Source organism: Acomys russatus, chromosome 21 (genome assembly GCF_903995435.1).
Source record: "Acomys russatus chromosome 21, mAcoRus1.1, whole genome shotgun sequence".
Lineage (NCBI taxonomy): Eukaryota > Metazoa > Chordata > Mammalia > Rodentia > Muridae > Acomys > Acomys russatus.
In genome coordinates, this window is record NC_067157.1 from 16,456,532 (window position 1) to 16,479,929 (window position 23,398).

At 42.4% G+C, this 23,398-nt stretch overlaps 1 protein-coding gene, 1 non-coding gene and 1 pseudogene across 2 annotated transcripts; all 3 read left to right on the forward strand.

The window, feature by feature from the left end:
• The first annotated feature begins 2,428 nt into the window (after positions 1-2,428).
• On the forward strand, positions 2,429-5,946 carry LOC127204943 (vacuolar protein-sorting-associated protein 36-like; annotated as a pseudogene).
• A 2,685-nt stretch (positions 5,947-8,631) lies between these two features.
• Rsph4a (radial spoke head component 4A) lies at positions 8,632-19,549 on the forward strand. Its single transcript, XM_051164508.1, has 6 exons — positions 8,632-9,464; positions 13,116-13,350; positions 13,892-14,629; positions 16,304-16,439; positions 17,166-17,283; positions 19,251-19,549. Exons 1-6 carry the CDS (start codon positions 8,788-8,790, stop codon positions 19,480-19,482), a joined length of 2,136 nt encoding a protein of 711 aa, XP_051020465.1. The 5' UTR covers positions 8,632-8,787; the 3' UTR covers positions 19,483-19,549.
• A 2,263-nt stretch (positions 19,550-21,812) lies between these two features.
• On the forward strand, positions 21,813-21,953 carry LOC127205401 (small nucleolar RNA SNORA48). Its single transcript, XR_007832617.1, has one exon. It is a non-coding gene; the product is annotated as a small nucleolar RNA SNORA48 (small nucleolar RNA).
• The last annotated feature ends 1,445 nt before the right edge of the window (positions 21,954-23,398 follow it).

Genomic DNA, 23,398 nt, shown 5'->3' on the forward strand with positions numbered 1-23,398 from the left:
GAGCTTCTTGATAGGCTAACCAATCCTAAGAGGTCAGCCTTAAACTCTATGGCCAATAATAGATCATTTCACCAGATTCTGTTTATAAGCCTCTGTGTGTGTGTGTGTGTGTGTGTGTGTGTGTGTGTGTGTGTGTGTGTATCAGTCATGATTTTTAAAAGGGCATGAATTTAAGGAATTAAGGGGACACCAGAGAATTGGAGGGAGGAGAGTGGAGGAAGTAATGGTATACAGTACGTGTATATGAATTTCTAAACAAAAAAATGTTAAAACCCATATAAAAACACAAAAGACCCTAGATAGGCAAATAAATTCTGAGAAAAATATTGGAATTATCCATATCTAATTTCAAGTTCTACTACAGAGCCTTAGCTTAGCTCAAGCAGTTAAGAACACTTGCTGCTCCTTCAGAGGCCCAGAGTTCACTTGCCAGACAGCTAATAACTGCTTGTAGCTCCAGCTCTGGGGAATTCACTGCCCTCTTCTGGTCTCCTCAGGCACCCACACCCATGTGCACATGCACACACACACACACACACACACAACTGTGCACATGCACACACATACACAAATAAATAAAATCTTTTAAAAACCAACATGACACTGCTACATACATACAAGAATATAATGAAGAAAGGAGCATGCACACATACAAGATTATAAATAAAATAAAAATTTCAAGTTGATGCGAAAATGGCCAATGGACATTTTAAAAACTATTCAGCTTTATTAGATATGAGAAAACTGCAAATTAAAAGTATAGAGAGTTGGGGGCTGGAGAGATGACTCAGAGGCTAAGGGCACTGCCTGCTGTTCCAGAAGTCCTGAGTTCAATTCCCAGCAAGCATATGGTGGCTCACAACCATCTATGATGTTATCTGATGCCCTCTTCTGCAGATAAAGCACTCACATACAATAAATAAAATAAATAAATATTTTTAAAAGCATAGAGAGTCCATCTTGCTCTGTTTAGCATGTTTAGTCACCAGAAAAAAATAAGTAATAACAAATGATGGTGAGAACATGGACAATAGGAACCCTTATTCACTGCCACTGGGTGTGTGAAATAGTCCAACCACCATGGAAATCAGTAATGCTGGTTGACTCCAAGTCAACACATCATAAGGATAGAAACACCAAGGTAACTGTGTCACTGTTCACAACTGTTGTGGAAGCAACCTAGGTTTCAAACAAAAAAGACATGGAAACAAGAGATTTTTTTATTTTAGTAGTTGTATTTAGAAGTACAGAAATAAGTAATGAAGGGTATTGATTGTTTTGAATGTAATTACCCTATAGGAAACAGTGTGTCCCAAAACTAAGTTACTCATATTTTAAATATGCATTATTGTCTAATACCATATCTCAATAATAGTATTTTTCTCATATTTAATAATATATGTAAGAAGATACATAACACTTTATATAAACATCCTTATAATTTTCTTCTTTAATCTATTTCTTTCATGGCATCAAATCATCAAAATACATAGCACAGTTAGCATAACCTGTGACTAAAACTAGAGTATTTATATTTTGCTATACCTCTTCCATTTAACCTTTTTTGTCTAATTAGCCTTACGTCCTGATCATAGCCCCATCTCTCCTCAACTTCCAATCCCACCATCCTTCCCTCTTCCCACTTCCCTTCTTCTGTCCCTCAGAAAAGGAAAGACCCCTTCCCATCCATGACACCTCATCAAGTCACATGAGGACTGAGGATGTCCTCTTACCCTGTGGCCTGTCAAGACAGTCCCCCCCCCCAGGAGGAAGTGATAAAAAAAGATGGCAACAGAGTCCATGTCAGAGACAGCCCCTGCTCTGCTTAGTAGAGGACCCACCTGAAGCCTGAGCTGCCCATTGGCTACACCTTTGTAAGGGGCCTACACCCACTCCATGCCAGCTCTCTGCAAGGCCCTCTGGGCCCTGGTTAGTTGCCTCTGTTGGCCTTCTGAAACAAAGGATTTTTTTTTTCAGCCACTAAAATGAATAAAGTCATGCTACTAACAGGAAAAAAAAATAGCACTACGTTAACTAATTAAGTCAGTGTCATAAAGACAAAGGCTTTCATTTGTGGATCCTGATACGGCATATGTCTACCATGTCTACTGGTGACATAAAGGTAGAGAGGAGATGGCAGAGCAAAGGTGACTAATAAGGTTCAAGAAGAAGGGCAGTGGGCATAAGCAGAATATAGTTCAAGTATATTGCATACACATAAGTAAACAGCCCTATGTAACCCTGTATTAGAAAATAATAGACCTAAAAAGAAACATCATTTTAAGATCTGGTTAAGATCGTTCATCCATAGGTGAAACCTACAGCAAAACAACAAGTAAGCAAATGATACAGCTGGAGTGTACATGTGACCACACAAGATAACTTGAGAGAGGCTCCATTTAAATTCCAGAAACAATTTGCATAAGACATGCGGTAACTTCAACTTTTTTTGTTTTTCTTGGCTTTTTTGTCTGTTTGTTCGTTCATTTTGGATTTTGGAGGTGAGACAGGGTTTCTTTTTCTTTCTTTTTCTTTTTTTTTTCTTTTTTTTTTTTTTTTTTTTTGGCTTTTTTTGAGACAGGGTTTCTCTGTGTAGCCTTGGCTGTCCTGGACTCACTTTGTAGACCAGGCTGGCCTCGAACTCACAGCGATCCGTCTGCCTCTGCCTCCCAACTGCTGGGATTAAAGGTGTGTACCACCACACCTGGCAAGGCAGGGTTTCTTTGTGTAACATCCCTGGATGTCCTGGACTCAATCTGTAGACCCAGCTGACCTGGAACTCACAGAGATCTGCCTGCCTATGCTTCCCCAAGTGCTGGGAGTGACTTCAACTTTTATTTAAGCAACACTTTGATAACTCTTGCTAGACATGGTTTGAAACAGATTTCCGAACTATCTGATGCCTGTCAAATCCATAGTTCCTGGCATGCTAAGGCATGCTATCAAACACACAGATAGGAGGAGAGAGAGAAGATCCCAGGAAAACTCATTTATAAGAGAAAAGCATCCCAAACAACTCTCTGGTTGTGGCACCTTGTCTTTGATTCTGAAATGAGTCCAGCACATCTTATTACCTGTTTGAAGAAAGCCTTGTCTTCCCAGGACCATGGACCATAATGTCAATCTTCTCTGGAGGTTTTCTTTCATCATTTTATTCTTCAATGCTAAACCAAAGATACTCCAAAGAAAAATGGTGTTCTTTTTTTTTTTTAGAAAAGCTGAGAACCATATATGAATTCATGACCAACGTGAATATGGGACTGTTTAAGGAGATAAAAATCAAGAGGAAAAAAATGTTAAAGTAAAATAAAGAGATATTTTAAAACAATAATATTTGGATAAAGAGACTGATCACAAGCTAGTTTCATATTGAAAGACGGTTGCTAGGCGGTTGTTGCCGCTATAGTTTTTTTGTGTAGAGTTATTATATTACATACTTTTCCTGTTGCTGGGTAGAAAATACTCCAACAAAAGCAACTAGGGGAGAAAGCGTTGTCAGATTACCATCTATCATAGTATAGAGTTACAGTCAGACCTCAAGGAGCTGAATACACAGAACCTGCAGAAAGCACTGAACGCTTAAGGTCAGCTTACTTTCTTTTTGAACAGTCCAGGATCTTAGCAGAGGGAATGGTGCCCACCCCACCGCCCCACAGTAACCCAGTCTTCCGCTTCTAAAGGAGGGACATAAAGGCCCATTATGATGACATTTCTCTGGCAGCTTTTAAGGCCAATCTTTTAGGTAAGTTTTATGGATGTAGTAGCTAGAAGCACATGCACTCTCCAGAGGCAATGAAGAAAAAAGTGGATGACTCAGAATAGACTCGATGCCCTGGGGTTAAAAACAAAGAAAAACAGGGAAAAAAATGTTCCCATGCTTCAAGTCTGCTTTACATAGTAGAGTCTTTAAGTCAGTAACCATGTTCAATTTGTGGGGGGTTCTTAAAATTCCTTCAAGTTCAGAAAGAAATGTTTGCAGTTTTAAAGATTTTATTTCATTTTAAAAATATGTAGTATGCGTATGTGTGTGTGTGTATGTGTGTGTGTATGTGTGTGTGTATGTGTGTGTGTATGTGTGTGTGTATGTGTGTGTGTATGTGTGTGTGTGTATGTGTGTGTGTGTGTGTGTGCGTGTGTGTAGTGTGGCATTTGCACTTAAGTCCATATACCCCAGGAGGATAAAAGGGGGTGTTGGATCCCCTGGAGCTGGAGTTATAGGTATCTGTAAGCCAATGGCTGCTAGAAACTGAACCCATGTCCCCTGCAAGAGCAATTCAGTCTTTAAACCAGTCGTCAATCCCTCCAGCCTCTGGTTTGTGCTTTCAAAATCTTATTTGTCATGTGAGTTGTCTAATTTCTAAAATTCACTCAGGATATGCCAGGGGTGGGTGGTGCACGTCGTTAATCCCAACACTTGGGAGGTAGAGATAGGTGGATCTCTGAGTTCTAGTTCAGCCTGGTCTATATAGTGGATTCCAGGACAGCCATGGTTATGTAGAGAGACCCTGTCTCAAGGGCGGGAGGGGAGGGAGGGAGAGAGAGAGGAAGACAGGAGACAAAAAAGAAAGAAAAAATAAAAAGAGAGAAAGAAAAAGAAAGGAAGGAAGAAGGAAAGAAAGAAGGAGAGGGTGGGTATCACCTATGAGTCCCTAATTAGGTTAGGGATATATTTGTCAGTGTCTCAGTGCTCTTTCCAGGCTTCCGCAATCCCAGTGGCCACCAGGTGGCGCGGCTCGCAGCCGGGGCGGAATGGTGAGCAGCAGAGGCAGGCCTTGCCCCAGTCATGGGTCTCTAAGGTTGGACCAACGGTCTCCTGGAGATCAAGGAGCTTGGGATAGAATTTAATACTGGGACTCTTCTTCGCACACATCGACTGATTTGGAGAGACCAGAAAAGTAGTGGGTGCTGCGTGGCCATTCGTCTGTCCCAAATAGTGTTTATTGAATATCAGACGGCTGGAACCGGGAAGAGTGCCACAATCATGGTTCCTTTGGGCCTAGTTCCACGGTTCATCTGCACCTGGTTCCGTCTAACAGAGAGCCTGGTCCATTCCAGAGCACTGAAAATTCATGCCGTCAACTCTCCTTTTAAGAGCATAGCCAGGTTGAGGCTTTTGTTTTGTTAAGATGTATTTATTTATATACAGTGCTCTGCCTGCATATACACCTGCAGGCCAGGAGAGGGCATCAGATCACATTACAGATCGTTGTGAGCTGGGACTTGAACTTGGCACCTCCAGAAGAGCAGTCAGCGCTTTTAACCTCTGAGCCACCTCTCCAGCCCCGCTGGGTTGAGTTTTACAGGAGTTTATTAGAGGCTATAACACAGAGAAGATGGGAAAACATGCCAGTTTCCCAGTCATTACAAATAAGGAACCCCAATCAGGAAGAGTAAGAGCTGTAGGAATTGTAGACATCAAAAAGAAACTCAAAAAGAAAAGAAAAATCATTCATTAATAAAATTAAAGAGAAGCAAGGTGAAGTCCCAGAAGATGTCACCATCAAGCTTAAGAACTACTTCCTGAGTGAGGGAATAGCCAACCCGGTTACCAAGGAAACCTAAGGCTCAAGTACATGGAACCACATGCCGCCAGCCAAACAGCTGGCTGGAATAAGGAACAGGGAGAGGATGGGGATGACGTCACTCACTTAGACGTACCGTTTGGTAAACCCAGCTTGAGAAATGGAACTGCTCTCACGAGAAGATTGAGTGGATGTGCGCAAGATGCTGGAAGCGCTGAGGTTACCAGTCGGACTCCCAGGTTTTGACAGTGCACTGACAGTAATTGAGCTTCAGTTCTTCAAGGAAGAAGAAATGGTGGCCTCCCTCTGGAGACAATTTCAGGAAGGGGATCTTTGGCATCAGAAAAGGTTGCACACGTCTGTTCTCTTAGCTCAAGAAAGGATGCTTCTTGCAGAGAAGATGGTGACACCATGGAAGACTTAAGGTTAAAAACAAAACAAAAACAAAACAAACCTCTAATTTATTTATGACACAGAACTAAGAATTTTGTATCTGAATACTTTTTGTCCGCATATTCACAGTATGTCAAGGTCACATGACATTAAGCTAAGAAATAAGCTCCCCCCAAAAACAACAATTTGTTAGAGCATCACAATAGAATATAAAACTCTTATTTTAATCTTTCCCTAAAATTATGGTCTAAGAAATTTACGGAGGGTACATATAGGGAAATACAGGGAAACAAATGTGCATATGCGGTTAGAATCGTGCCGTAGTTGTGTAGAATTCTTAGAATTTATCTGGAAACATCGTGGATTTTAATTTGACCCCTGAATTTAAGTCCTTCGGGGAAGAGGAAGTAAGCTGCATGTTTGTTTATACTAGGTAACCATTTTGGTGCAACTAAACGTCACAGGGTTGTAAATGGTTTTTCTGTACATCTAATGTTCCCATCTTTGATACATTCATGAAGAAAGTAATAACTATACTGTATTTTAAGAACCAACAACACTGGAATAAAAAAAAAAATCACACTACAGAATGCCATACCAGGCTCTTCCTTTGGGGCTTTGGAAGTAGGCATAGACAGGTTTTCATCAGATTAAATAAAACACCTTTGAAAGAGTAGAGGGCTAGGGTCTCACTTCCAAGTATAGCATCTCCCTGGACTTTAGGGGCCCTGGGTTTCACACCTACCATCCAAATAACAGGGGAAACAGAGAGGGGGGAAATGTTTGATTTTATGCATTTACTCCCCAATTAAGTTCTTTTTATTTTTTTTTAAGTGATAGTTTCATGACTAGCAATTTAAAAGGATGCAACAATATCATTTTTCTCTAAGAAACATGGATTTTGAAATTGAATAAAAGAGATTCATAGGCAAACAAGAAAAGAAAATGCTATCTTCAGCCATTATCCCCCCCTCCCCAATCCCTAGACGCAAGGGGTCTTGCGAGATGAGATGGGAGGTTAACTCAATGTGGAACTTTGATGGCTTCCATGAGGCCATCACCCATGATGAGGTAGAGCTCTGTGATGATGCAGCTGTTTGGGATTCGTTCACGCACACTCCTGTTAGCAGCCTCCCACCCATGCTGAGCAAGCACACTAACACATTGGTGGAATCCTTACATCATCCTGCCATCAAAGCCATCAGCGCCTTATATGCCTGAGCCAGTATTTGCTCATGCAACATCGAATTAGGAGTTACTGGTCTTTATCATTTCTTCACGTCAGCCCAGTTTTACTCTCACCTTCCTCTGTGTTTTAAGTTAGATACTTACCACATTTATCACAACATTTTTACTTTTAAAAATGAATAATTTAAGGTCATGGATATGCTCTGAGCATTAGCATACACGAAGCTTTTTTGTTCCGTTTGGTTTTTTTTTTAAACATATTTTTCTGAAGTGTTTTTATTCTCAATACATTCTGAGTCCCTTTCTGATCTTCTCTAGAAACCATGCATTATTAAAATTTGAAAACAATGACTAAAGTAAATAGGTTTCCTTCACAATTCTCCTACCTGAGAGGTTCAAAAAACAAGGCAGCAATATCCTGGCAAAGGCCTCTGTTAGCATAAGTTTTAACAGATGAGGGAAAGATGGAAGATGACCCAAAGATCACCGGACCTTAGAGATGGTGCAATACTAATCTCTGCTTTATCATCTTTTTAATTAGTCTGCTAAATGAAAGTCATCTTAATGTAAAGTATCAAATATTACATATTTAGTTAGCTTGTATTAAATAGAAAAAAGAATAAAGGAACATTAAAGATTTTCATCAATTTATGGTTTATAGCCAAGGCTAGATGTGGTCTCCCTAAATATCTTCTTCGTGTTCAAAACAGCATTTATAAATTAATAGTCACAACTGGCTGCAAGTAATTTCAAATGAATAGACTTCTATAGTGTCAAATGGACATTTTTTTATTATATCATATAGGTGCAGTGATCATTTTAACTTCATTTAGTAGATTACAGGTAAGCACTGAGCACTAAATGATTCACAGAAGGTAATTCAAGGCTTGCTTTTTCTATAAAAGTCTGCAGAGCTGGTTGGTTGTGTCAAAGCAAAACCCACAGTACATTTGTTGCGTTTCCCTGTGAGTCCATTGTATTCATGGAATTTTCACCCTGACGCTCTCCGCAGTCAGATTCCTGTGGGGAGTTTTTGTTCGCCGTCGGTGTCTAGGGGAGATATTTATGCACTGTAAACTGACATCTTGGGCTCTCGAGGATCCTGAAACAGTATCTATTCATCTGCCTGTCAGTTCACAGTGAGCTACACAGAATAATCGTGTCTTCACTAGTTCATACCTCGTACTTCATATCCATAACCTGGATCAAGCTGTCACGCCCTTAAAGACCGCCAGCACGGATCCCAGTTCCCACCCCCACCACCACCCACCCCCACCACCACCACCACCATCACCAATGCTCTAGTTAGAGATCTTGCGAGTCTCCGGTTTACAAACAAACAAACAAACAAAAAACAAAAACAAAAAACCAAAAGGATCCAGTTCTGATTGGCTAAACTAGGAAGAGGGACAGAGACATCATCAAATGAGAAAAATAGAGGTCCCCTTTGCCCCGCCCCTGTCTTAGTCTCCACCCTAAAATCCTAGCAACTGGGTTGTTTGACTGCCCCCAACTCTCCCCAGGCAGCGGCCCGGGGTTGCTATGGAGACAGGAAGCTTGCAACAGGTAGGTGCAGTAGAACCCAGAAAGTGATTGCTTACGGTATCGGTATCGCAACAAAGCCTGCTTCCTCCATCCACATCTTCAACTCTCCCCTCAGCTGGCCTTTCGCCCCTTGACGCCTATGGAAAATCCTACTTCTCTGAATCAAGAAGAAAACAAAGAGACGGAGGAGTCAGAGAGGCCATGGCAAGGAGAGTCAGAATCTTCTCCCCGGGATCCCGATCCCCCATCACCTAAGTACCAGGAAGAGGAGCATAGGTCAGAAACTGAACCCCCACCCAGAATGAGCCCCTCTTGGGGCCGCCAGTCTAGGGCGAGCCTGTCTCCGGGAGGCATCACCGCGGAACCAGGAGTGTCACCCTCCCCTCCTTCGCCTCCTCCGGAGTCTCATTTGACTCCTCACATGACTGCAACTATTCAAGATCCCGATGCCTCCTCACAGGTAGAGAGGTCCCATAGTGGGACTCCTGACACGGGGACACCTCATTCTGATCCCAGGGAACCGTATTCTGCCGCAAGACAGTCAACTCACTACGCAAGGCGAACAGAGAAAAGCGCCCTCTCGCAATGTCAGGCACCCCAATCTGACCTGTGTGGACCAGGGGGTGCCAGCCATGACCAGTCCAAGCAAAAAGGGCTGAGATTTGACCTTTTACACGAGGAAGAGTCGAACAGTAACTGTGACCCAGACCAGCCTGAGTTTGGGGCCAATGAAGCAGCCCCCAGTGTGCTTGATGTGGCTGTGCAGAACGCAAAGGCGTACCTGCTGGGTACTAGCACCAAGTCTGGCTTAAATCTGTAAGTATCACAAGGGGTTGGGGCTGAGGCAAGTTTGACCACAAGGGGTAGGGACAGAGTGAAGTGAGTCTCTCTGTGAAAATATGTTGGAGGTGAAAGAAAATAGAATTAGGAAGGAACTCATTTGAAAGAGAAAGTTGAGCCAGGTGTGGTGGCACACGCCTTTAATCCCAGCACTCCAGAGGCAGAGGTAGAGGGATCGATGTGAGTTCAAGGCCAGCCTAGTCCAGGACAGCCAAGGCTACACAGAGAAACCCTGTCTCAAAAAGCAAAAAAATAAAAAAATAAGAATAAGAAGAAGAAGGAGAAAGAGGAGGAGGGAAGAAAGAAAGAAGTAAGGAAAGAAAGAAAGAGAAAGTTACTGAGTTTGGTAGCATAAACATTTAAGCCCAGGGCCTGGAAGGGGAAGAAGAGGCCAGCCTGGTCTACACAGCAAGTTCTAGGTCAGCCAGGGAAACAGAGTCAGATGCTATCTCAAAAGATGGAGGAGAGGGATAACAAAAGTGAGTTAGTGAGATAACTGCACCTAACACTTAAATCTGGGCCATTGGTGATGATTCTTTAGGTCTTTGAAGACCTAGTCACACAATTTGGTTGTTTGGGGGATTTTGGTGTTGTTGTTCGGTTGGTTTATTCATGACTTGGGGGAGATTGTAATGTCATGAAATCTAAGCACGCACCCAGGATGCTTGTTAAATATAATTTCCTAGAGCAACAGAGTGCTTTCTTGTCAACATTTGAGGACCTGTGGAGTTTGATTTTATGTTCATTCCCGGGTCAATACTGGGGTGACCATCCATACTGGGTTTGTTAGAACTGTGCTAAGATTTGAGCACTGAAAGGTCTACATCATGTATTCTATGGGAACCCAGAAAAACAGGCCACTTTAAAAACATGCTAGAGCTCTCTTTTAAAACTTCGGTAACCCAGGTACGTACTCTGATATCTTGTTGCAGTTTTCATATGAGAACTCATAATAGTATAGGTTTCTAGACATCCTTGCTTCCAGGTTTGTATAATCATAGAAGAACTGTGTGTCCAGAAACAGTTTCAGAAAACATCAAATGGAGTCAGGTGCAGTGGTGCAGGCCTATAAACCCAGCACTCACTCGGGGAAGCAGAGGCAGGCAGATCTCTGAGTTTGATGATAACCTGGTCTACAAAGCGAGTCCACGACAGCCAAGGCTACACAGAGAGACAACAAAAACCACAATCAAAGAAAACATCTAATGGGGGCTGAACAGACCATCAGTGGTTGAGAGCACTGGCCGCTCTTTTCGAAAACTCGGGTTCAATTCCTAGCTCACAATTGTCACTCTGGTTTCAGGGGCTCTGAAGTCCTCTTCCAGCCTCCCTGGCGCCAGGCCCACACCAGCTGCACAGACTTACATGCAGGCAAAACACCCATACACATTTTTTAAAATTAATGTAAAACAAAACATCAAATCGAGTCTTTTTTTTTTTTTTTTTTTTTTAATATGAAGGATCTGACTCAGAGACTCAAGGAGAACTTAATCTGCTTGGTTCTTAGTTTTGTCTCATTCCACCATCACTCTTCTCCAGTTGAAAGATGAGTAAATGGCGGCAGGAATTAGAGTTAACCACTGCATCACTCCAGGTTACAAAAAAAAAAATATTTTATTTTTAATTAGTATCTGTGTGTGTGTGTGTGTGTGTGTGTGTGTGTGTGTGTGTGCTTGTGAATGTGAGTGCCCTTGGAGGCCACAGGCATTGGATCCCATGGATCTGCTATTTATTTTAAGTATTTCTTGTTTACTGGAAAAGCAGGAGGCAACTCAGGAGACGTTGATGAGATTGGAAACAGATTCTTAGGAGGCATGGGCTAGAGACCCTGCCATTATTTCCTCATTTGTTCATCCATCCATCATCCATCCATGTATCCACCATCCATCCATGTATCCACCATCCATCCATGTATCCACCATCCATCCATGTATCCACCATCCATCCATGTATCCACCATCATCCATGTATCCACCATCCATCCATGTATCCACCATCCATCCATGTATCCACCATCCATCCATGTATCCACCATCCATCCATTCATTCTTATTCTGTGATCAGTATTGCGCTATGACATAAGTATATAATAGTAAGCAAAGCCTATGCAGTCCCTGTCGAGCTGGTGCTTAAAAAGTACAGCCTGTCAGTTATGAACAAGGTGGAATTAATTGGTGGGAGGGTAAATGAAGTTCCTCTAATTTCATTGTGAACTAGAGAAGAACAAAATATTACAATCGCCACGTCAGAGAGAGTGCACACATCTAAAAATATTTGGGCTGTACAAATTGGCCTCGAGGTGGGAAAACGGACACAAAGTTGGGTGGGTAGGGAAGGGGAGGATCTGGGCGATGGAGGTGAATAAAGTCAGAACATACACATTCCAAAGAATTGATGAAAATAGCTTAAAACAAAAGAAAAAAAAAAACAAGTAATTTGTCTTCAGTAGTATGTGTTTAGAAGGCAATTTGAAATGCATTCTCTGGGGAGGTCTGAAAACATTACAGTAAATCATTTCTTTAAAAACAAGACCATGTCCCCTGGATGGGGAGACCTGGTGGCACTCAGAGGAAGGATAGCAGGCTACCAAGAAGAGACTTGATACCCTATGAGCATATAAAGGGGGAGGAAGTCCCCCTCAGTCACAGACATAGGGGATGGGAGTAAAGGGAAAAATGGGAAGGAGGGAGGAATGGGAGGATACAAGGGATGGGATAACAATTGAGATGTAATATGAACAAATTAATAAAATATAAAAAATAAGATGTTGGGGGCAGCTGGAGAGAGGGCTCCGTGGTTAAGAGCATTAGTTGCTCTTGTAAGAGACCAGGATTCCAGAGCTAGCACCCACGTGGTAGGTCACAAACATCTGTCAACTCCAGTGCCAGGGGATCCAGTAACTTCTGACCTCCTCAGGAACCAGCAGGCAAACGGTACACATTTATATGTGCAAGCAAGACACTCACATATGTTAAATAAAATAAATCTTTTATTTAAAAAAGTTGTAGGTGCTCGAGAAATGGCATAACAATTTTAAGTGTGTATTGCTCTGTCAGAGCACTGGAGTTTGATTTCCAGCGCCCATATTGGGTAGCCCACAAGCACCTACAACTCAGATTCCAGAAGATCTGGCACATTCTAGATCTAGCTTGGGCACTTGATTTCACATGCACATATTCACATGCATAGATATAACTGGAAACATCTTTAAATATATATATAAGATGGTAAGAGCATAGCTTTTAAGGGAGTTAGCAGGATTTGGCTCTCTAATGATATTTGGTGAGAGAAAGGATGAGGAACAGAAAAGAATTTAAGGTAAGAGAGTGAAAAATGTTCTTCACTGATAATATATAGCTAAGAGATTCCAATTTCAGAAACGAAGTGTGAAAGTGGCTGATGTGCACTATGTATGTTGCTGCTGTGCTTTCATCTACTAAAATATCCACATCATATTAGAGGAATTAAATCTAGATTCTATCTGGAGTGATTAAAAAAAATACCTTGACTTAAAAATCTCTTAAGATTCCAAAGTTGTTTAACTTCCCTAAAACCCAACTGAATTTGCATGCATTTTTTTTAAGTGTTCGTGTTGTACATGCTGTCTGGAATTTTTTGTCTGTGCAGATATGATCATCTGTCTAATGTGCTGTCCAAGGTCCTAGATGAGCGTCCTACAGATGCTGTTGACATCATTGAAAGTATAAGCCGAGATGTGAAAATGGCACGTTTTAATAAAAAATTAGATACGCTCCACAACGAAAACGAGATGCTTCCAGCATATGAAATAGCAGAGAAGCAGAAGGTGCTTTTCCTCCAGGGGCATTTGGAAGGAGCTGACTCAGAGCTGGAGGAGGAAATGGTAAGTGATGGCCAGCCATCTCAGTGCTGTTAAAGCACTGGCATCTCAGGGAAGAGTGGGGTTTGCTTCGTGAGCACGCCATCTTTATAGCTCTCGGGATAGTGGTAAGTGGTTTCCAACTTGATACTAATGAGCACTGGGCCTCAGGCATGGATGAGGTTTGTTTTACAAGCTTACCAACCATTTCTGAAGCTCTCTAAATAGCTCTGTAGGCCTGATTAACTCCAAACTCACAAAGATCTACCTACCTCTGTCTCCTAAGTGCTGGGATAAAAGGTGTGAACCACCATGGCTGGCTTGAATTGTTATCATTAGTACTTATGAAGGGTTTTCCCTAAGAGTCAGACAGTAACTATCATATCCCCGAGGATAGTACACAATTGATGTAAGAAGCTGTGTTTGACAGAAGAATTGGAGTTTAGGGATTAACACAATTTGTACCTAGAAAGAAACAGTAGAGGAGAAAGTAAAGCTAGAATCAAGATACAGGCAAACATTCCTCTTATGGATAAAACTTTACCATGGATGTTTGTCTCCCTAGGCAGAAAGTGTGCTGCCTAATGTGATGGAATCGGCTTATTATTTTGAACAAGCTGGAGTTGGTCTGGGGACAGATGAGACGTACCGAGTATTCCTGGCTCTCAAGCAACTTACCGACACACACCCAATCCAAAGATGCCGCTTCTGGGGCAAGATCCTGGGTCTGGAAATGAATTATATTGTTGCTGAAGTGGAATTTCGTGATGGTGAAGAGGAAGAGGAGATGGGAGAGGAAGGGGTAGCTGAGGAGAGGGACAATGAGGAGAGTGATGCTGGTGAAGGCGAGGAGGATGAACTGCCAAAGTCCTTGTATAAGGCCCCGCAGGCGATACCCAAGGAAGAAAGTAGAACAGGCACCAATAAGTATGTCTACTTTGTTTGCAATGAGCCTGGGAGGCCGTGGGTGAAGTTGCCGTCAGTTACTCCTGCTCAAATTGTTACTGCAAGGAAAATCAAGAAGTTTTTCACTGGGCGACTAGATGCGGCCATTGTAAGCTACCCACCCTTCCCAGGAAATGAGAGTAATTACTTAAGGGCACAAATTGCCCGGATTTCAGCAGGGACCCATGTTAGCCCTCTAGGATTCTATCAGTTTGGTGAAGAGGAAGAGGAAGAGGAAGAGGCGGAAGTGGGTCGCAGCAGCTATGAGGAAAACCCTGACTTTGAAGGCATCCAAGTGATTGACCTGGTGGAGTCTCTGGCCAACTGGGTTCATCATGTGCAGTACATTCTTCCTCAGGTAGGGGAGTATTCCGGTAGAACATAGGTACAGATTTGTGTGTGTTCTGAAATTACTCTACTTGTTATATTTTCAATATTGGCATGTATTAACCTTGTCAACATTTCTTTTATTCTACTAGAATATATGAAACGTCTATGTAAAGAACACTAAAATATTATGACAGAAACAAAACCCAGTTTTGTACAGCTGTTATATAGACGCTCTTATACTAAGTACACTGCATATAATCAATTATGTATGTAAATACAGATGACTCAGTCCTCACCACAATCCCATGGGGGTTGCAGGATTTCATTTATTTTTATAATGAGGGGTTGAGGCAAACATGTTGGAAGAAATATAAAAGCAGCCTTAGCTAATACATTGTAGTGAGATGTGAGACAAAGGGGCCAGAACCATTCTGTGACATATCTGGTGCATTCCTCTGACACAGGTAGAAAATCTTCCTCATACACCCATACAGAGAAGAGCTGCTCCTGAATGCTCTAGATACGTTATTACCTGAGAAATTACAACCCCACTCTTATCACATTTAAAATTTTGTTACTGATAACAATTAGCACTGGAAGGGAATACAAGAGAAGGTAGCAGGGGCTGAATCTGATCAAAATACATTATGTACTTGTATGAGAATGCCCCAGGAAAACATCGTTTTGCTCAGTTACTATATGCTAATAAAAAATGAATGCTAAAAAAGGTACCATGAAGGCCAGATATATAACATTATTAACCACCTCACGGGTGCCATTGTGGCAATGTCTTGGAACCATTTCTATTTTCGGAATGATCTATAAATAAGGAAGTATAGGGACTGAACATGGGTGCTCAGAAGGCTCGAGTCTGGTTCCCAGGATCTCTATCAGACAGCTCACAATGATCTACAACTCAGCTTTAGGATACCTACTATCTTCTTCTGACCTCCAGGGACACACACACACACACACACACACACACACACACACACACTTGTGTCACACACACATACTCACACACATGGTTCTGATTATGCACCCCTGCCTAGCCTAGGACTTGCTATAAACACCAGGCTAGCTTGAACTTGCAGAGATCTGCCTGCCTCCGTCTCCTCAGTGCCGGGATTAAATGTGTGTGCCACTGTGCCTGGCCTTAATGATACAATTTTAAAATGCTAAATGGTCTTAAAACCTCCCTGATCATTTCTAATCTAAAATAACGTATCAATAAAATCAATTAGAACAGTTCAAAAGAAACTAAAAAGTAAAAAATGATTTTAAATCATCATTTATTTTATTTATATACAATATTACAAACTAGTACACTGTTCTACTATCATTTGCACCAATTTTTCTGCCTATTTTAAAGCACTCACAGACTTTCAAGTTCTGTAATTCCAAGAAATAGAAAATCGCTGAAATAACTAGTACAGATTTATTGTTTTTCCCAAAGAAACCCAGATGGAAATAATACTTGGTAAAAGTATCAGACTGTATAAGCTGAGTGTGGTGGTATGTGTCACCCACCCCATCATTCTGAAAGCTGAGGCAGGAGGATCATATAGAGTAACTGTGTCAGAATAGTTGACAGATTTCCCCTACAGAGAAGCCTCATCTTGACAACCACCAACCAATATGAATATTCTGAGATTTGTAAGGGTCTCATTCATACATTAAACCTTGCAATATTCATCTCCAGGGTCGCTGTCATTGGTTCAACCCTCTACAGAAAAATGAGGAAGAGGAAGAAGAAGATGAAGAAAAAGGAGAAGAGACTGACTACATAGAACCAGAAGTGGGGCCTCCTCTCTTGACACCGCTCTCTGAAGACTTAGGTAACTACACACAACTGGTAACAAAGGACTCAAAAATTACACACATGTACACACTCACACATTACACACATTGTGTGTTAAATATGCCACCATTGGTGACTCTAAGGAGTGAGCAGGGAATTAAATCTCATCCCTTCCCTCCTTCCTAGGTTCTGGAAGGTTCTCAAAGGGAGTAAAGAATGCTTTTGACTATAGTAACATGCTTTGAAAGAGGCTGAAGGAGCAATGCACAGGGGAAGCATAAAACTGGAAAGATTGGCATCACTCTGGCCTTACTTTCTGTACACCGCACATGGCACAGCTACAGTAAAATATCAGATGAGGCCAATAGTTGCCTTTTATCTACGTTTGTCTCTATATTGTCTCTTCCTAATTCTGTTTCACTTGCAACTCTTATTAGTCTCTCCCATAGTAATGGCTGGCCTTTCCTTGCTTATCTTATCATACTGTTCTCCTCTCCTTTAGTCCCTGTTGCAAAAAGGTTTATACATAGTTATATTTTTGTTATATATTTATACATATGTACATCTGTATCTGTACATGCTTAAAGTTGTATTGGTCCAGAACATCCATAAAATACTCTCTTGAATTTTACATCAAGCTACTGTTTTAACTTTTTATAACAAATGTCAATGATTGTTCCATATTTATAAAAAATTGCTTCAGTTATCAGTAGATCCTTGTCTGTTTAGGAGTTAAGCTTGTAAATTTCTCATTGGGTTCCAGAGATTCAGAATATACCCTCTTGGACTACCCGACTGTCCTCAAATCTCATTCCACAGTATGCCATTGCTGTCCTTCGATCCAATCTCTGGCCTGGAGCATATGCCTTTTCCAATGGCAAGTAAGTATCTTGTCACTTACAAAGTCATTTGTAACCAAACTCAACAGCTTATATTTTGGTGAGTGTAAAATCAATGCAAGCTCTACCAGAATACAAAAGAGGAAAAGGATTTTTTTTTTTTTTTTTTTTTTTTACCCACAGCAGGTAAGCAGAACATCAAAATCCATTTCAAAGCATCTCCCTGGTCAAAGGACAGGAAAATGATGGTTTTGTTCTGGGAGCCCATCTCTTCATCCAGGGCAGCACACTCATGGGTGGTCCTAGCTCTAAGTACTACAGTTCCAAGTAGATCCAACTTAAAGTCATAATCAAAGAAGGAAAGATAACAGGCACATTTTGAGGCATGTTTAGCTGAAGGTCGTAAATCACAGGGTGTAGGATTTACATCCTGGACAGGGATGACTGGTCCTGCTCAATTGCACCATAAACTTTAGATAGAAATAAAGGAGACGTGGAAAGTATATTAATAGAGGCAGTTGGCCTTGAAAGTGCTCTCCTTGCTTAGCGTCTGATGATTTTTGTAACTATTTAGGCTCTGTAAATTATGTCATCACAGCAATGTTAAGCTAAGTTCTAACCCATGGTTGGCATGTTAGGTATATAATGTATGATTTATTAAAATGACTTCTGTAATACAGTAAGGCATGAAATTCCGAACTAGAGTAATTCAGGGTTTTACCTTTTATCTTAATTATCCCATTCATCTACATTGGACATGCTTTTACATCGACTTACTAAGCTAGTGAACTAACGGAGAGTTTAAGATGCAAGTGAATTAGACATTCTTTTCGAGAGTTTTGATAAAGTTACTTACAATAGGCTGTACTTGTGCTGTCATTTCAAGGGAATTAGGATCAGGAGACTACTACAACTTCCTTTATCTCTTGCTGGGAAAGAACATGGCTTCATTTGCCTTATTTCTGTTTCCTTCCCAATTAGTGTCAGAAAGCTCACCTGACCAGTTGAGAGCTGAACTGTCATGGCAGGACAGCTTATTAAAGTATTAAAGCAAGCCTTATGCTCAGGAGTTTGTTGGCTAACACTGAGCACACTTTGTGTGTGTGTGTGTGTGTGTGTGTGTGTGTGTGTGTGTGTGTAAAATTGAGTTGGATGAATGCGGGGGTAGAAGAGATGAAATCTATGGGGGAAAAGCAAAAGCCAGGCTTTTAAATTATCTACCAAGATAACACAAGAGGGAGGGAGCTTTGACTTCTCCCCCACAGCATTCTCTACCAAGGAACATGTGGATTTTTAGAAGTGGGGGTGTCACAGCTATATGGGTATCATGAGGTCATCTCTTTGAGAAGGAACCCCATGGAAAAAAGGCTCAGGAAGGTTTATGGGGGAGTAGGGGTGGGACTGTATGGAGGGAGGGGCTTCAGGCCTGAGATGGAACACTAAGCATGAAGGTTCTTGAGTTAGGAATGCAAATTTAAGAACATGACCCTCCTTGTGGGGACAGAGTCCTTGGCTGAAACCCCTTTAGCTGGCTGTGTGTGTGCAGTGTCTGCTGTGGGACAGGGAAGGGGGAGTCTTACTAAGCGGGCTGAGCCCTACAAGGTGATGCTTCTGGAATTTCCTATGATCAGCCCCCCACCCCCGCCGAAAAAAACATTGAATTTTAGCCACACCTCTTATTTTTCTCCCAGCCATGGGCTAGCAACTTTTGAATTTTGTGAAAAATCTAAAAGGTTAATTGAATAACTGAAGGCCCTTTCTTGAGGGATGACTAGATGTAGGCTGCACTTTTGATAGGACCTGACCCTCTGTTTTTCATAACCAACTTGGCAGTTTAGATCAAATAATTTCCAGTAGTTGAGGACTTATTGGGGACTATTTCACTCTAGCACTTTAAGTGCTTTGTTTAAAAAAAAAAATGTGGTTCCAAGGTATAATAACAAGACCTTATTCCTATAGAGGGTCAGCTTTTCTTCAGAGACATAACTTTATTTTCTTCTCACTTATAGGAAGTTTGAAAACTTCTACGTAGGCTGGGGTCATAAGTACAGTGTGGAGAATTACACACCCCCAGGCCCACCACCGGTTTATCAAGAATATCCCAGTGGACCAGAAATTACAGAAATGGATGATCCCAGCGTGGAGGAGGAACAAGCTTTCAGAACTACCCAAGAGGCAGTTGCACTCTCAGCTGAGGATGACGAAGAAACCGAAGATGAAGATGACGACAATGATGACTAATGCAGAATTAAACCAGTCTTATGTGGCACTAACACACATAAATCTCTTATGGGGACTGAGTTTTTTTATATACCGACACCCAGACACACACATATAGACACACACACACTAAATATATACATGTATGTTGGAAATGATGGTGCAAAATATTCCTTCAAAGTTATCAAATGCGGCAGGCACATAACAGAGGTGACTCAGTGGTTAAGAAAAAAAAAATGTGCTTTTGCTGAGGACAAGTCTGGGGTTCGCCAGCACCTGCAACTCCAGATCTAGGAGATGTAGTGCCCTCTTCTGCCCCCCACAGGGACATGTGCATGCATGCTCGCTCACACAAAAACAAATCTTTTAAAAAGGACATTTCTAAAAGCTAGGTGTGGTGAAGCACGCCTTTAATCCCAGCACCTAGGAGGCAGAGACAAGAGCATCTCTGTGAGTTCAAGGCCTGACTGGTCTATAAAGAGAGCTCCAGGGAAGCCAGGGTGACATGGAACAACCCTGTCTCAAAAATAACACATTTTCTATTAAAAAAAAAAAAAAACTGGGAAACTTCATACATAGAACTGCCAGTGTTTACAGTAAGTTGCCCAGTGAATTTTCCAGAAGCCCATGACACGATCATATCAGTTTTAATGGCTATAGCTAATGTAATTAACACTTTAATAATCTTGCTTTGAAAAATCTCAATTTTTCTTTCTTTCTCCCCCCCCCCCCTTTTTTTTTTCTTTTTTTTTCTCTCCTTGACAGAGTCTCACTATGTAGCTCAGGCTGACCTGGAACTCACTATGCAGACCAGATTGGTCTCAAACTCACAAAGACCCACCTGCCTCAGCTTCCCATGTGCTAGGACTAAAGGAGTGAACCACAATTCTCACTTTAACTCCTAGTATGTCAAGAACTGAAAATTATAACTCACAATGCTTCTTGGAACCTTCTAGTGTTTGCGTGTCAGGGGATATGGAGTTTAAAACATTAATAACCAGAGCTAAAGAGACGGCTAAGTGGCTAAGAGCACTTCTTGCTCTTGCACAGGACCTGGGTTTAATTCCCAGCATCCACATGGTAGCTTGAAATGGTCAGTTCCAGGGGATCCAACACTTCCTCTGGTCTCCGTGGGTAACACACGCACACAAGACGGGGGGGTGGGGGAGGGAGAAGCAAAATACTCATAGACATAAACCCATAAAACAAATAACCCTCTAACCTAAAGCATGTATTTAGCCTGTATACTTAAATCTGTAGTTGCTTATGCTGCAGGCAACGATAGTGTGCACAAATATTGTGCCTGTACACTCACTGTCTTCCCTGGATGAGTGTCCACGATTCCATAACCAAAGTAAAAGCTGTAGAGGTTTTCAAATTTTCAGAGCTTTGTTTTCCTCAATTTCTCCATCCAACTCCTGCTCATGCTAGTTGGCAGGACATGAACTACACGAGATGAGAGGTCATGCTATCCAGACACTTTGGACTTAACGCTCTTAACCACTCTAAACATCCTCGTTCACTAAAAGGGGCATTTTAAGTTTTATTTTATTATTCTGTGTGTGTGAGTGTTTTGCCTGAATGCATGACAACAGGGTGTTGGGTGCCCTGGAACTGAAGTAACAGATGGTTGTAAGGCACCGTGTGGTGCTGGGCATTGAACCCAGGTCCTGTGCAAGAGCAGAAAGTGCTCTTAACCACTGAGCCAACTCTTCAGGCTCCAAAATTTAAAAAACTCTCAATCACTACACATGGTGAAATTATGAATAAAACCCAGGCAGTACTCCTGAACATGGCTTTATTAAAGAGGGATTATAAAAGGGAAAATACAGCATTAAAGAGACTACAATTTACCAGTAGTGTGACACAACTGTGGAGTCCCACAGGTCAGAGCTTCTCAAACTCTGGGCCAAACTATCAGTTAAAAACAATTCTACGAGCCATCAGCTGGGCGGGGGTGACACAGGCCTTTAATCCCAGCACTCTGGAGGGAGAGGCAGGTGGAGGATCTCTGGGAGCTCAAGGACAGCCTGCTAGGTCTAGGACAGGGCTACACACTGAAACCCTATCTCAAAACAAACAAAACCTACCCTCTCAAAACAAAAGAAAACCCTACAAAAACATTAAAAAAAAAAAAAAAAATCAGCCCAAAGTCTAGGGGCAGAGAACTGGTTGCGGATATGAGCACTTCCTGCTCTTACAGAGGACCAGAGTGCAGTTCCCAAAACTCACACTGGGCAGTAAAAAATAGAGAGACGGCTGTGGGCGCCATCTTGCAGCATATTTATATTCTTGAGCACGTCACTAATTTCTCAGAGACTCAGCTTCCTTGTGGGGTTAATAATAGTATTTTCCCCTGGCAATGGACAAAGAGACGGCTTGTTGGTGATGTTGTTTTATCAGGCAGGGGCAGTGAAGATGGAGGTCCTTTGTTTATCCTAGCTTCATGGCTGGCGTGGTGGCCAAAGCTGTCTTATGCCCAGGACACATAAAGACTAGATCAAATCAAATCCAGGCAGCCAAGTGCAGAAGGAGGAAGACAAGAGACCTTGTGGACTGCCATGCCACCCATAGACCTGTCCCCAGTGCATGGTACAGGTGGGCCATAAACACCGGCTTGCCAACACGCCTTGTAGTATAAATGGAGGGTGTCACCCAGGGACCCACCAGCTGCATTGCCAGCCTGCAGCAGGAGCTACAATGCGTGAGTATATGGTGGTCAGATGGGAGAGAAAGAGCCGTGGAACGCCTTGAGCATTATGAAGAGGGATGGAACTGGAGACTCAAGGGTGGAGAGGAGCAGCAGCCTGTTGTGAGTGGCCAGCTCTGCCACCTGCGGCCATGGTGAGGTGCCAATCTGAGTTGCTGTTGAGGGTCATGTCTGAAACCGTGGCTACACAGTTGCAGGGGTCACTTTTGATGTCCTTAGCTCATACTACCAACTAGAAAACACGAGGATGTCCCTGGTCAGGGCAGCAGCTGGGGACCACCTGAATGTGCAGGGACTGTGTAGAACTGGGCCTGCCTGCCCTTTACTGAATGCAGCGTTCTGAAGAGTTGGCCCTGTACCTCATCCTGGCAGCACAGTGGAGCTGGCCCTGAGGGCAGGGGTATGGGTGAGCCAGCCCCATGTGCATGATATGGGAGAACTGACCCTGCCACTCATCTGACATGGGGTGACAAGGAGAGCTGACCCCAAGGGCATGAGAGCTATCCCTGGCCCTCACCTGGGCAACACAGTGGCACTGGCCTTGAGCCAGCCCCCCAAGGCATGAGGGCAAGACAGTTAAACCTGCCTCCTGCTGATGGCAGCATTGGGTGGCCTAACCAGGACAGGGCTGAAGAGCTCACCCTGGTGGTGCAGATAAAGGAAAACTGGTAAAGAAGGGCCGGTGTCACTGAGCAGTTCTGCTACCACCCAGGCCTGGATCCAGGGCTCTGAGATGGCATCTGTGAACAGTTAGGATGCATGGAAGGGCCAGTCCTGCTGTTCAAAAGGTACAGGATCTGTATGACACAGGACAACAACCAGATAATTGGGAGGAGTCCTGATGAGGATCCCATATTGATGGTGTCACAAAGGTCAGAGACCTTGAACTGACCAATGGCTTACTGCAATAAACATTTGTAAGTGAAGATTGTAGGGACAGAGGGATATCCTGTGGGACACATTGTGACACCTACAGTTTCCATGCTGAGTGTTTTGTATGCTTTGGTTTTGGTAGTGGTGATTTATGCTTTTACTTGGGGGGGGATTAAAGGGCTGAGGGCAGATATGAAGGGACATGGAAATGAGCCGGACTGTAATGCATCATGTGGAATTCACAAAGAATCAACAAAAAGTTAAAATACAATAATAATAGTACTTGCCTCAAACAACCGTTTAAAAATTGAACATATTAATAGGTGTTAAGTACCAAGAGCAGCTCACACAAGT

Bases quoted from the DNA above. Each gene is read 5' to 3' on its own strand.
- Rsph4a (XM_051164508.1), top strand. From the start codon at position 8,788: ATGGAAAATCCTACTTCTCTGAATCAAGAAGAAAACAAAGAGACGGAG. The intron at 9,465-13,115 runs GTAAGTATCACA...TTGTCTGTGCAG, and splicing joins ACCAAGTCTGGCTTAAATCT to ATATGATCATCTGTCTAATG. The intron at 17,284-19,250 runs GTAAGTATCTTG...TCTCACTTATAG, and splicing joins TATGCCTTTTCCAATGGCAA to GAAGTTTGAAAACTTCTACG.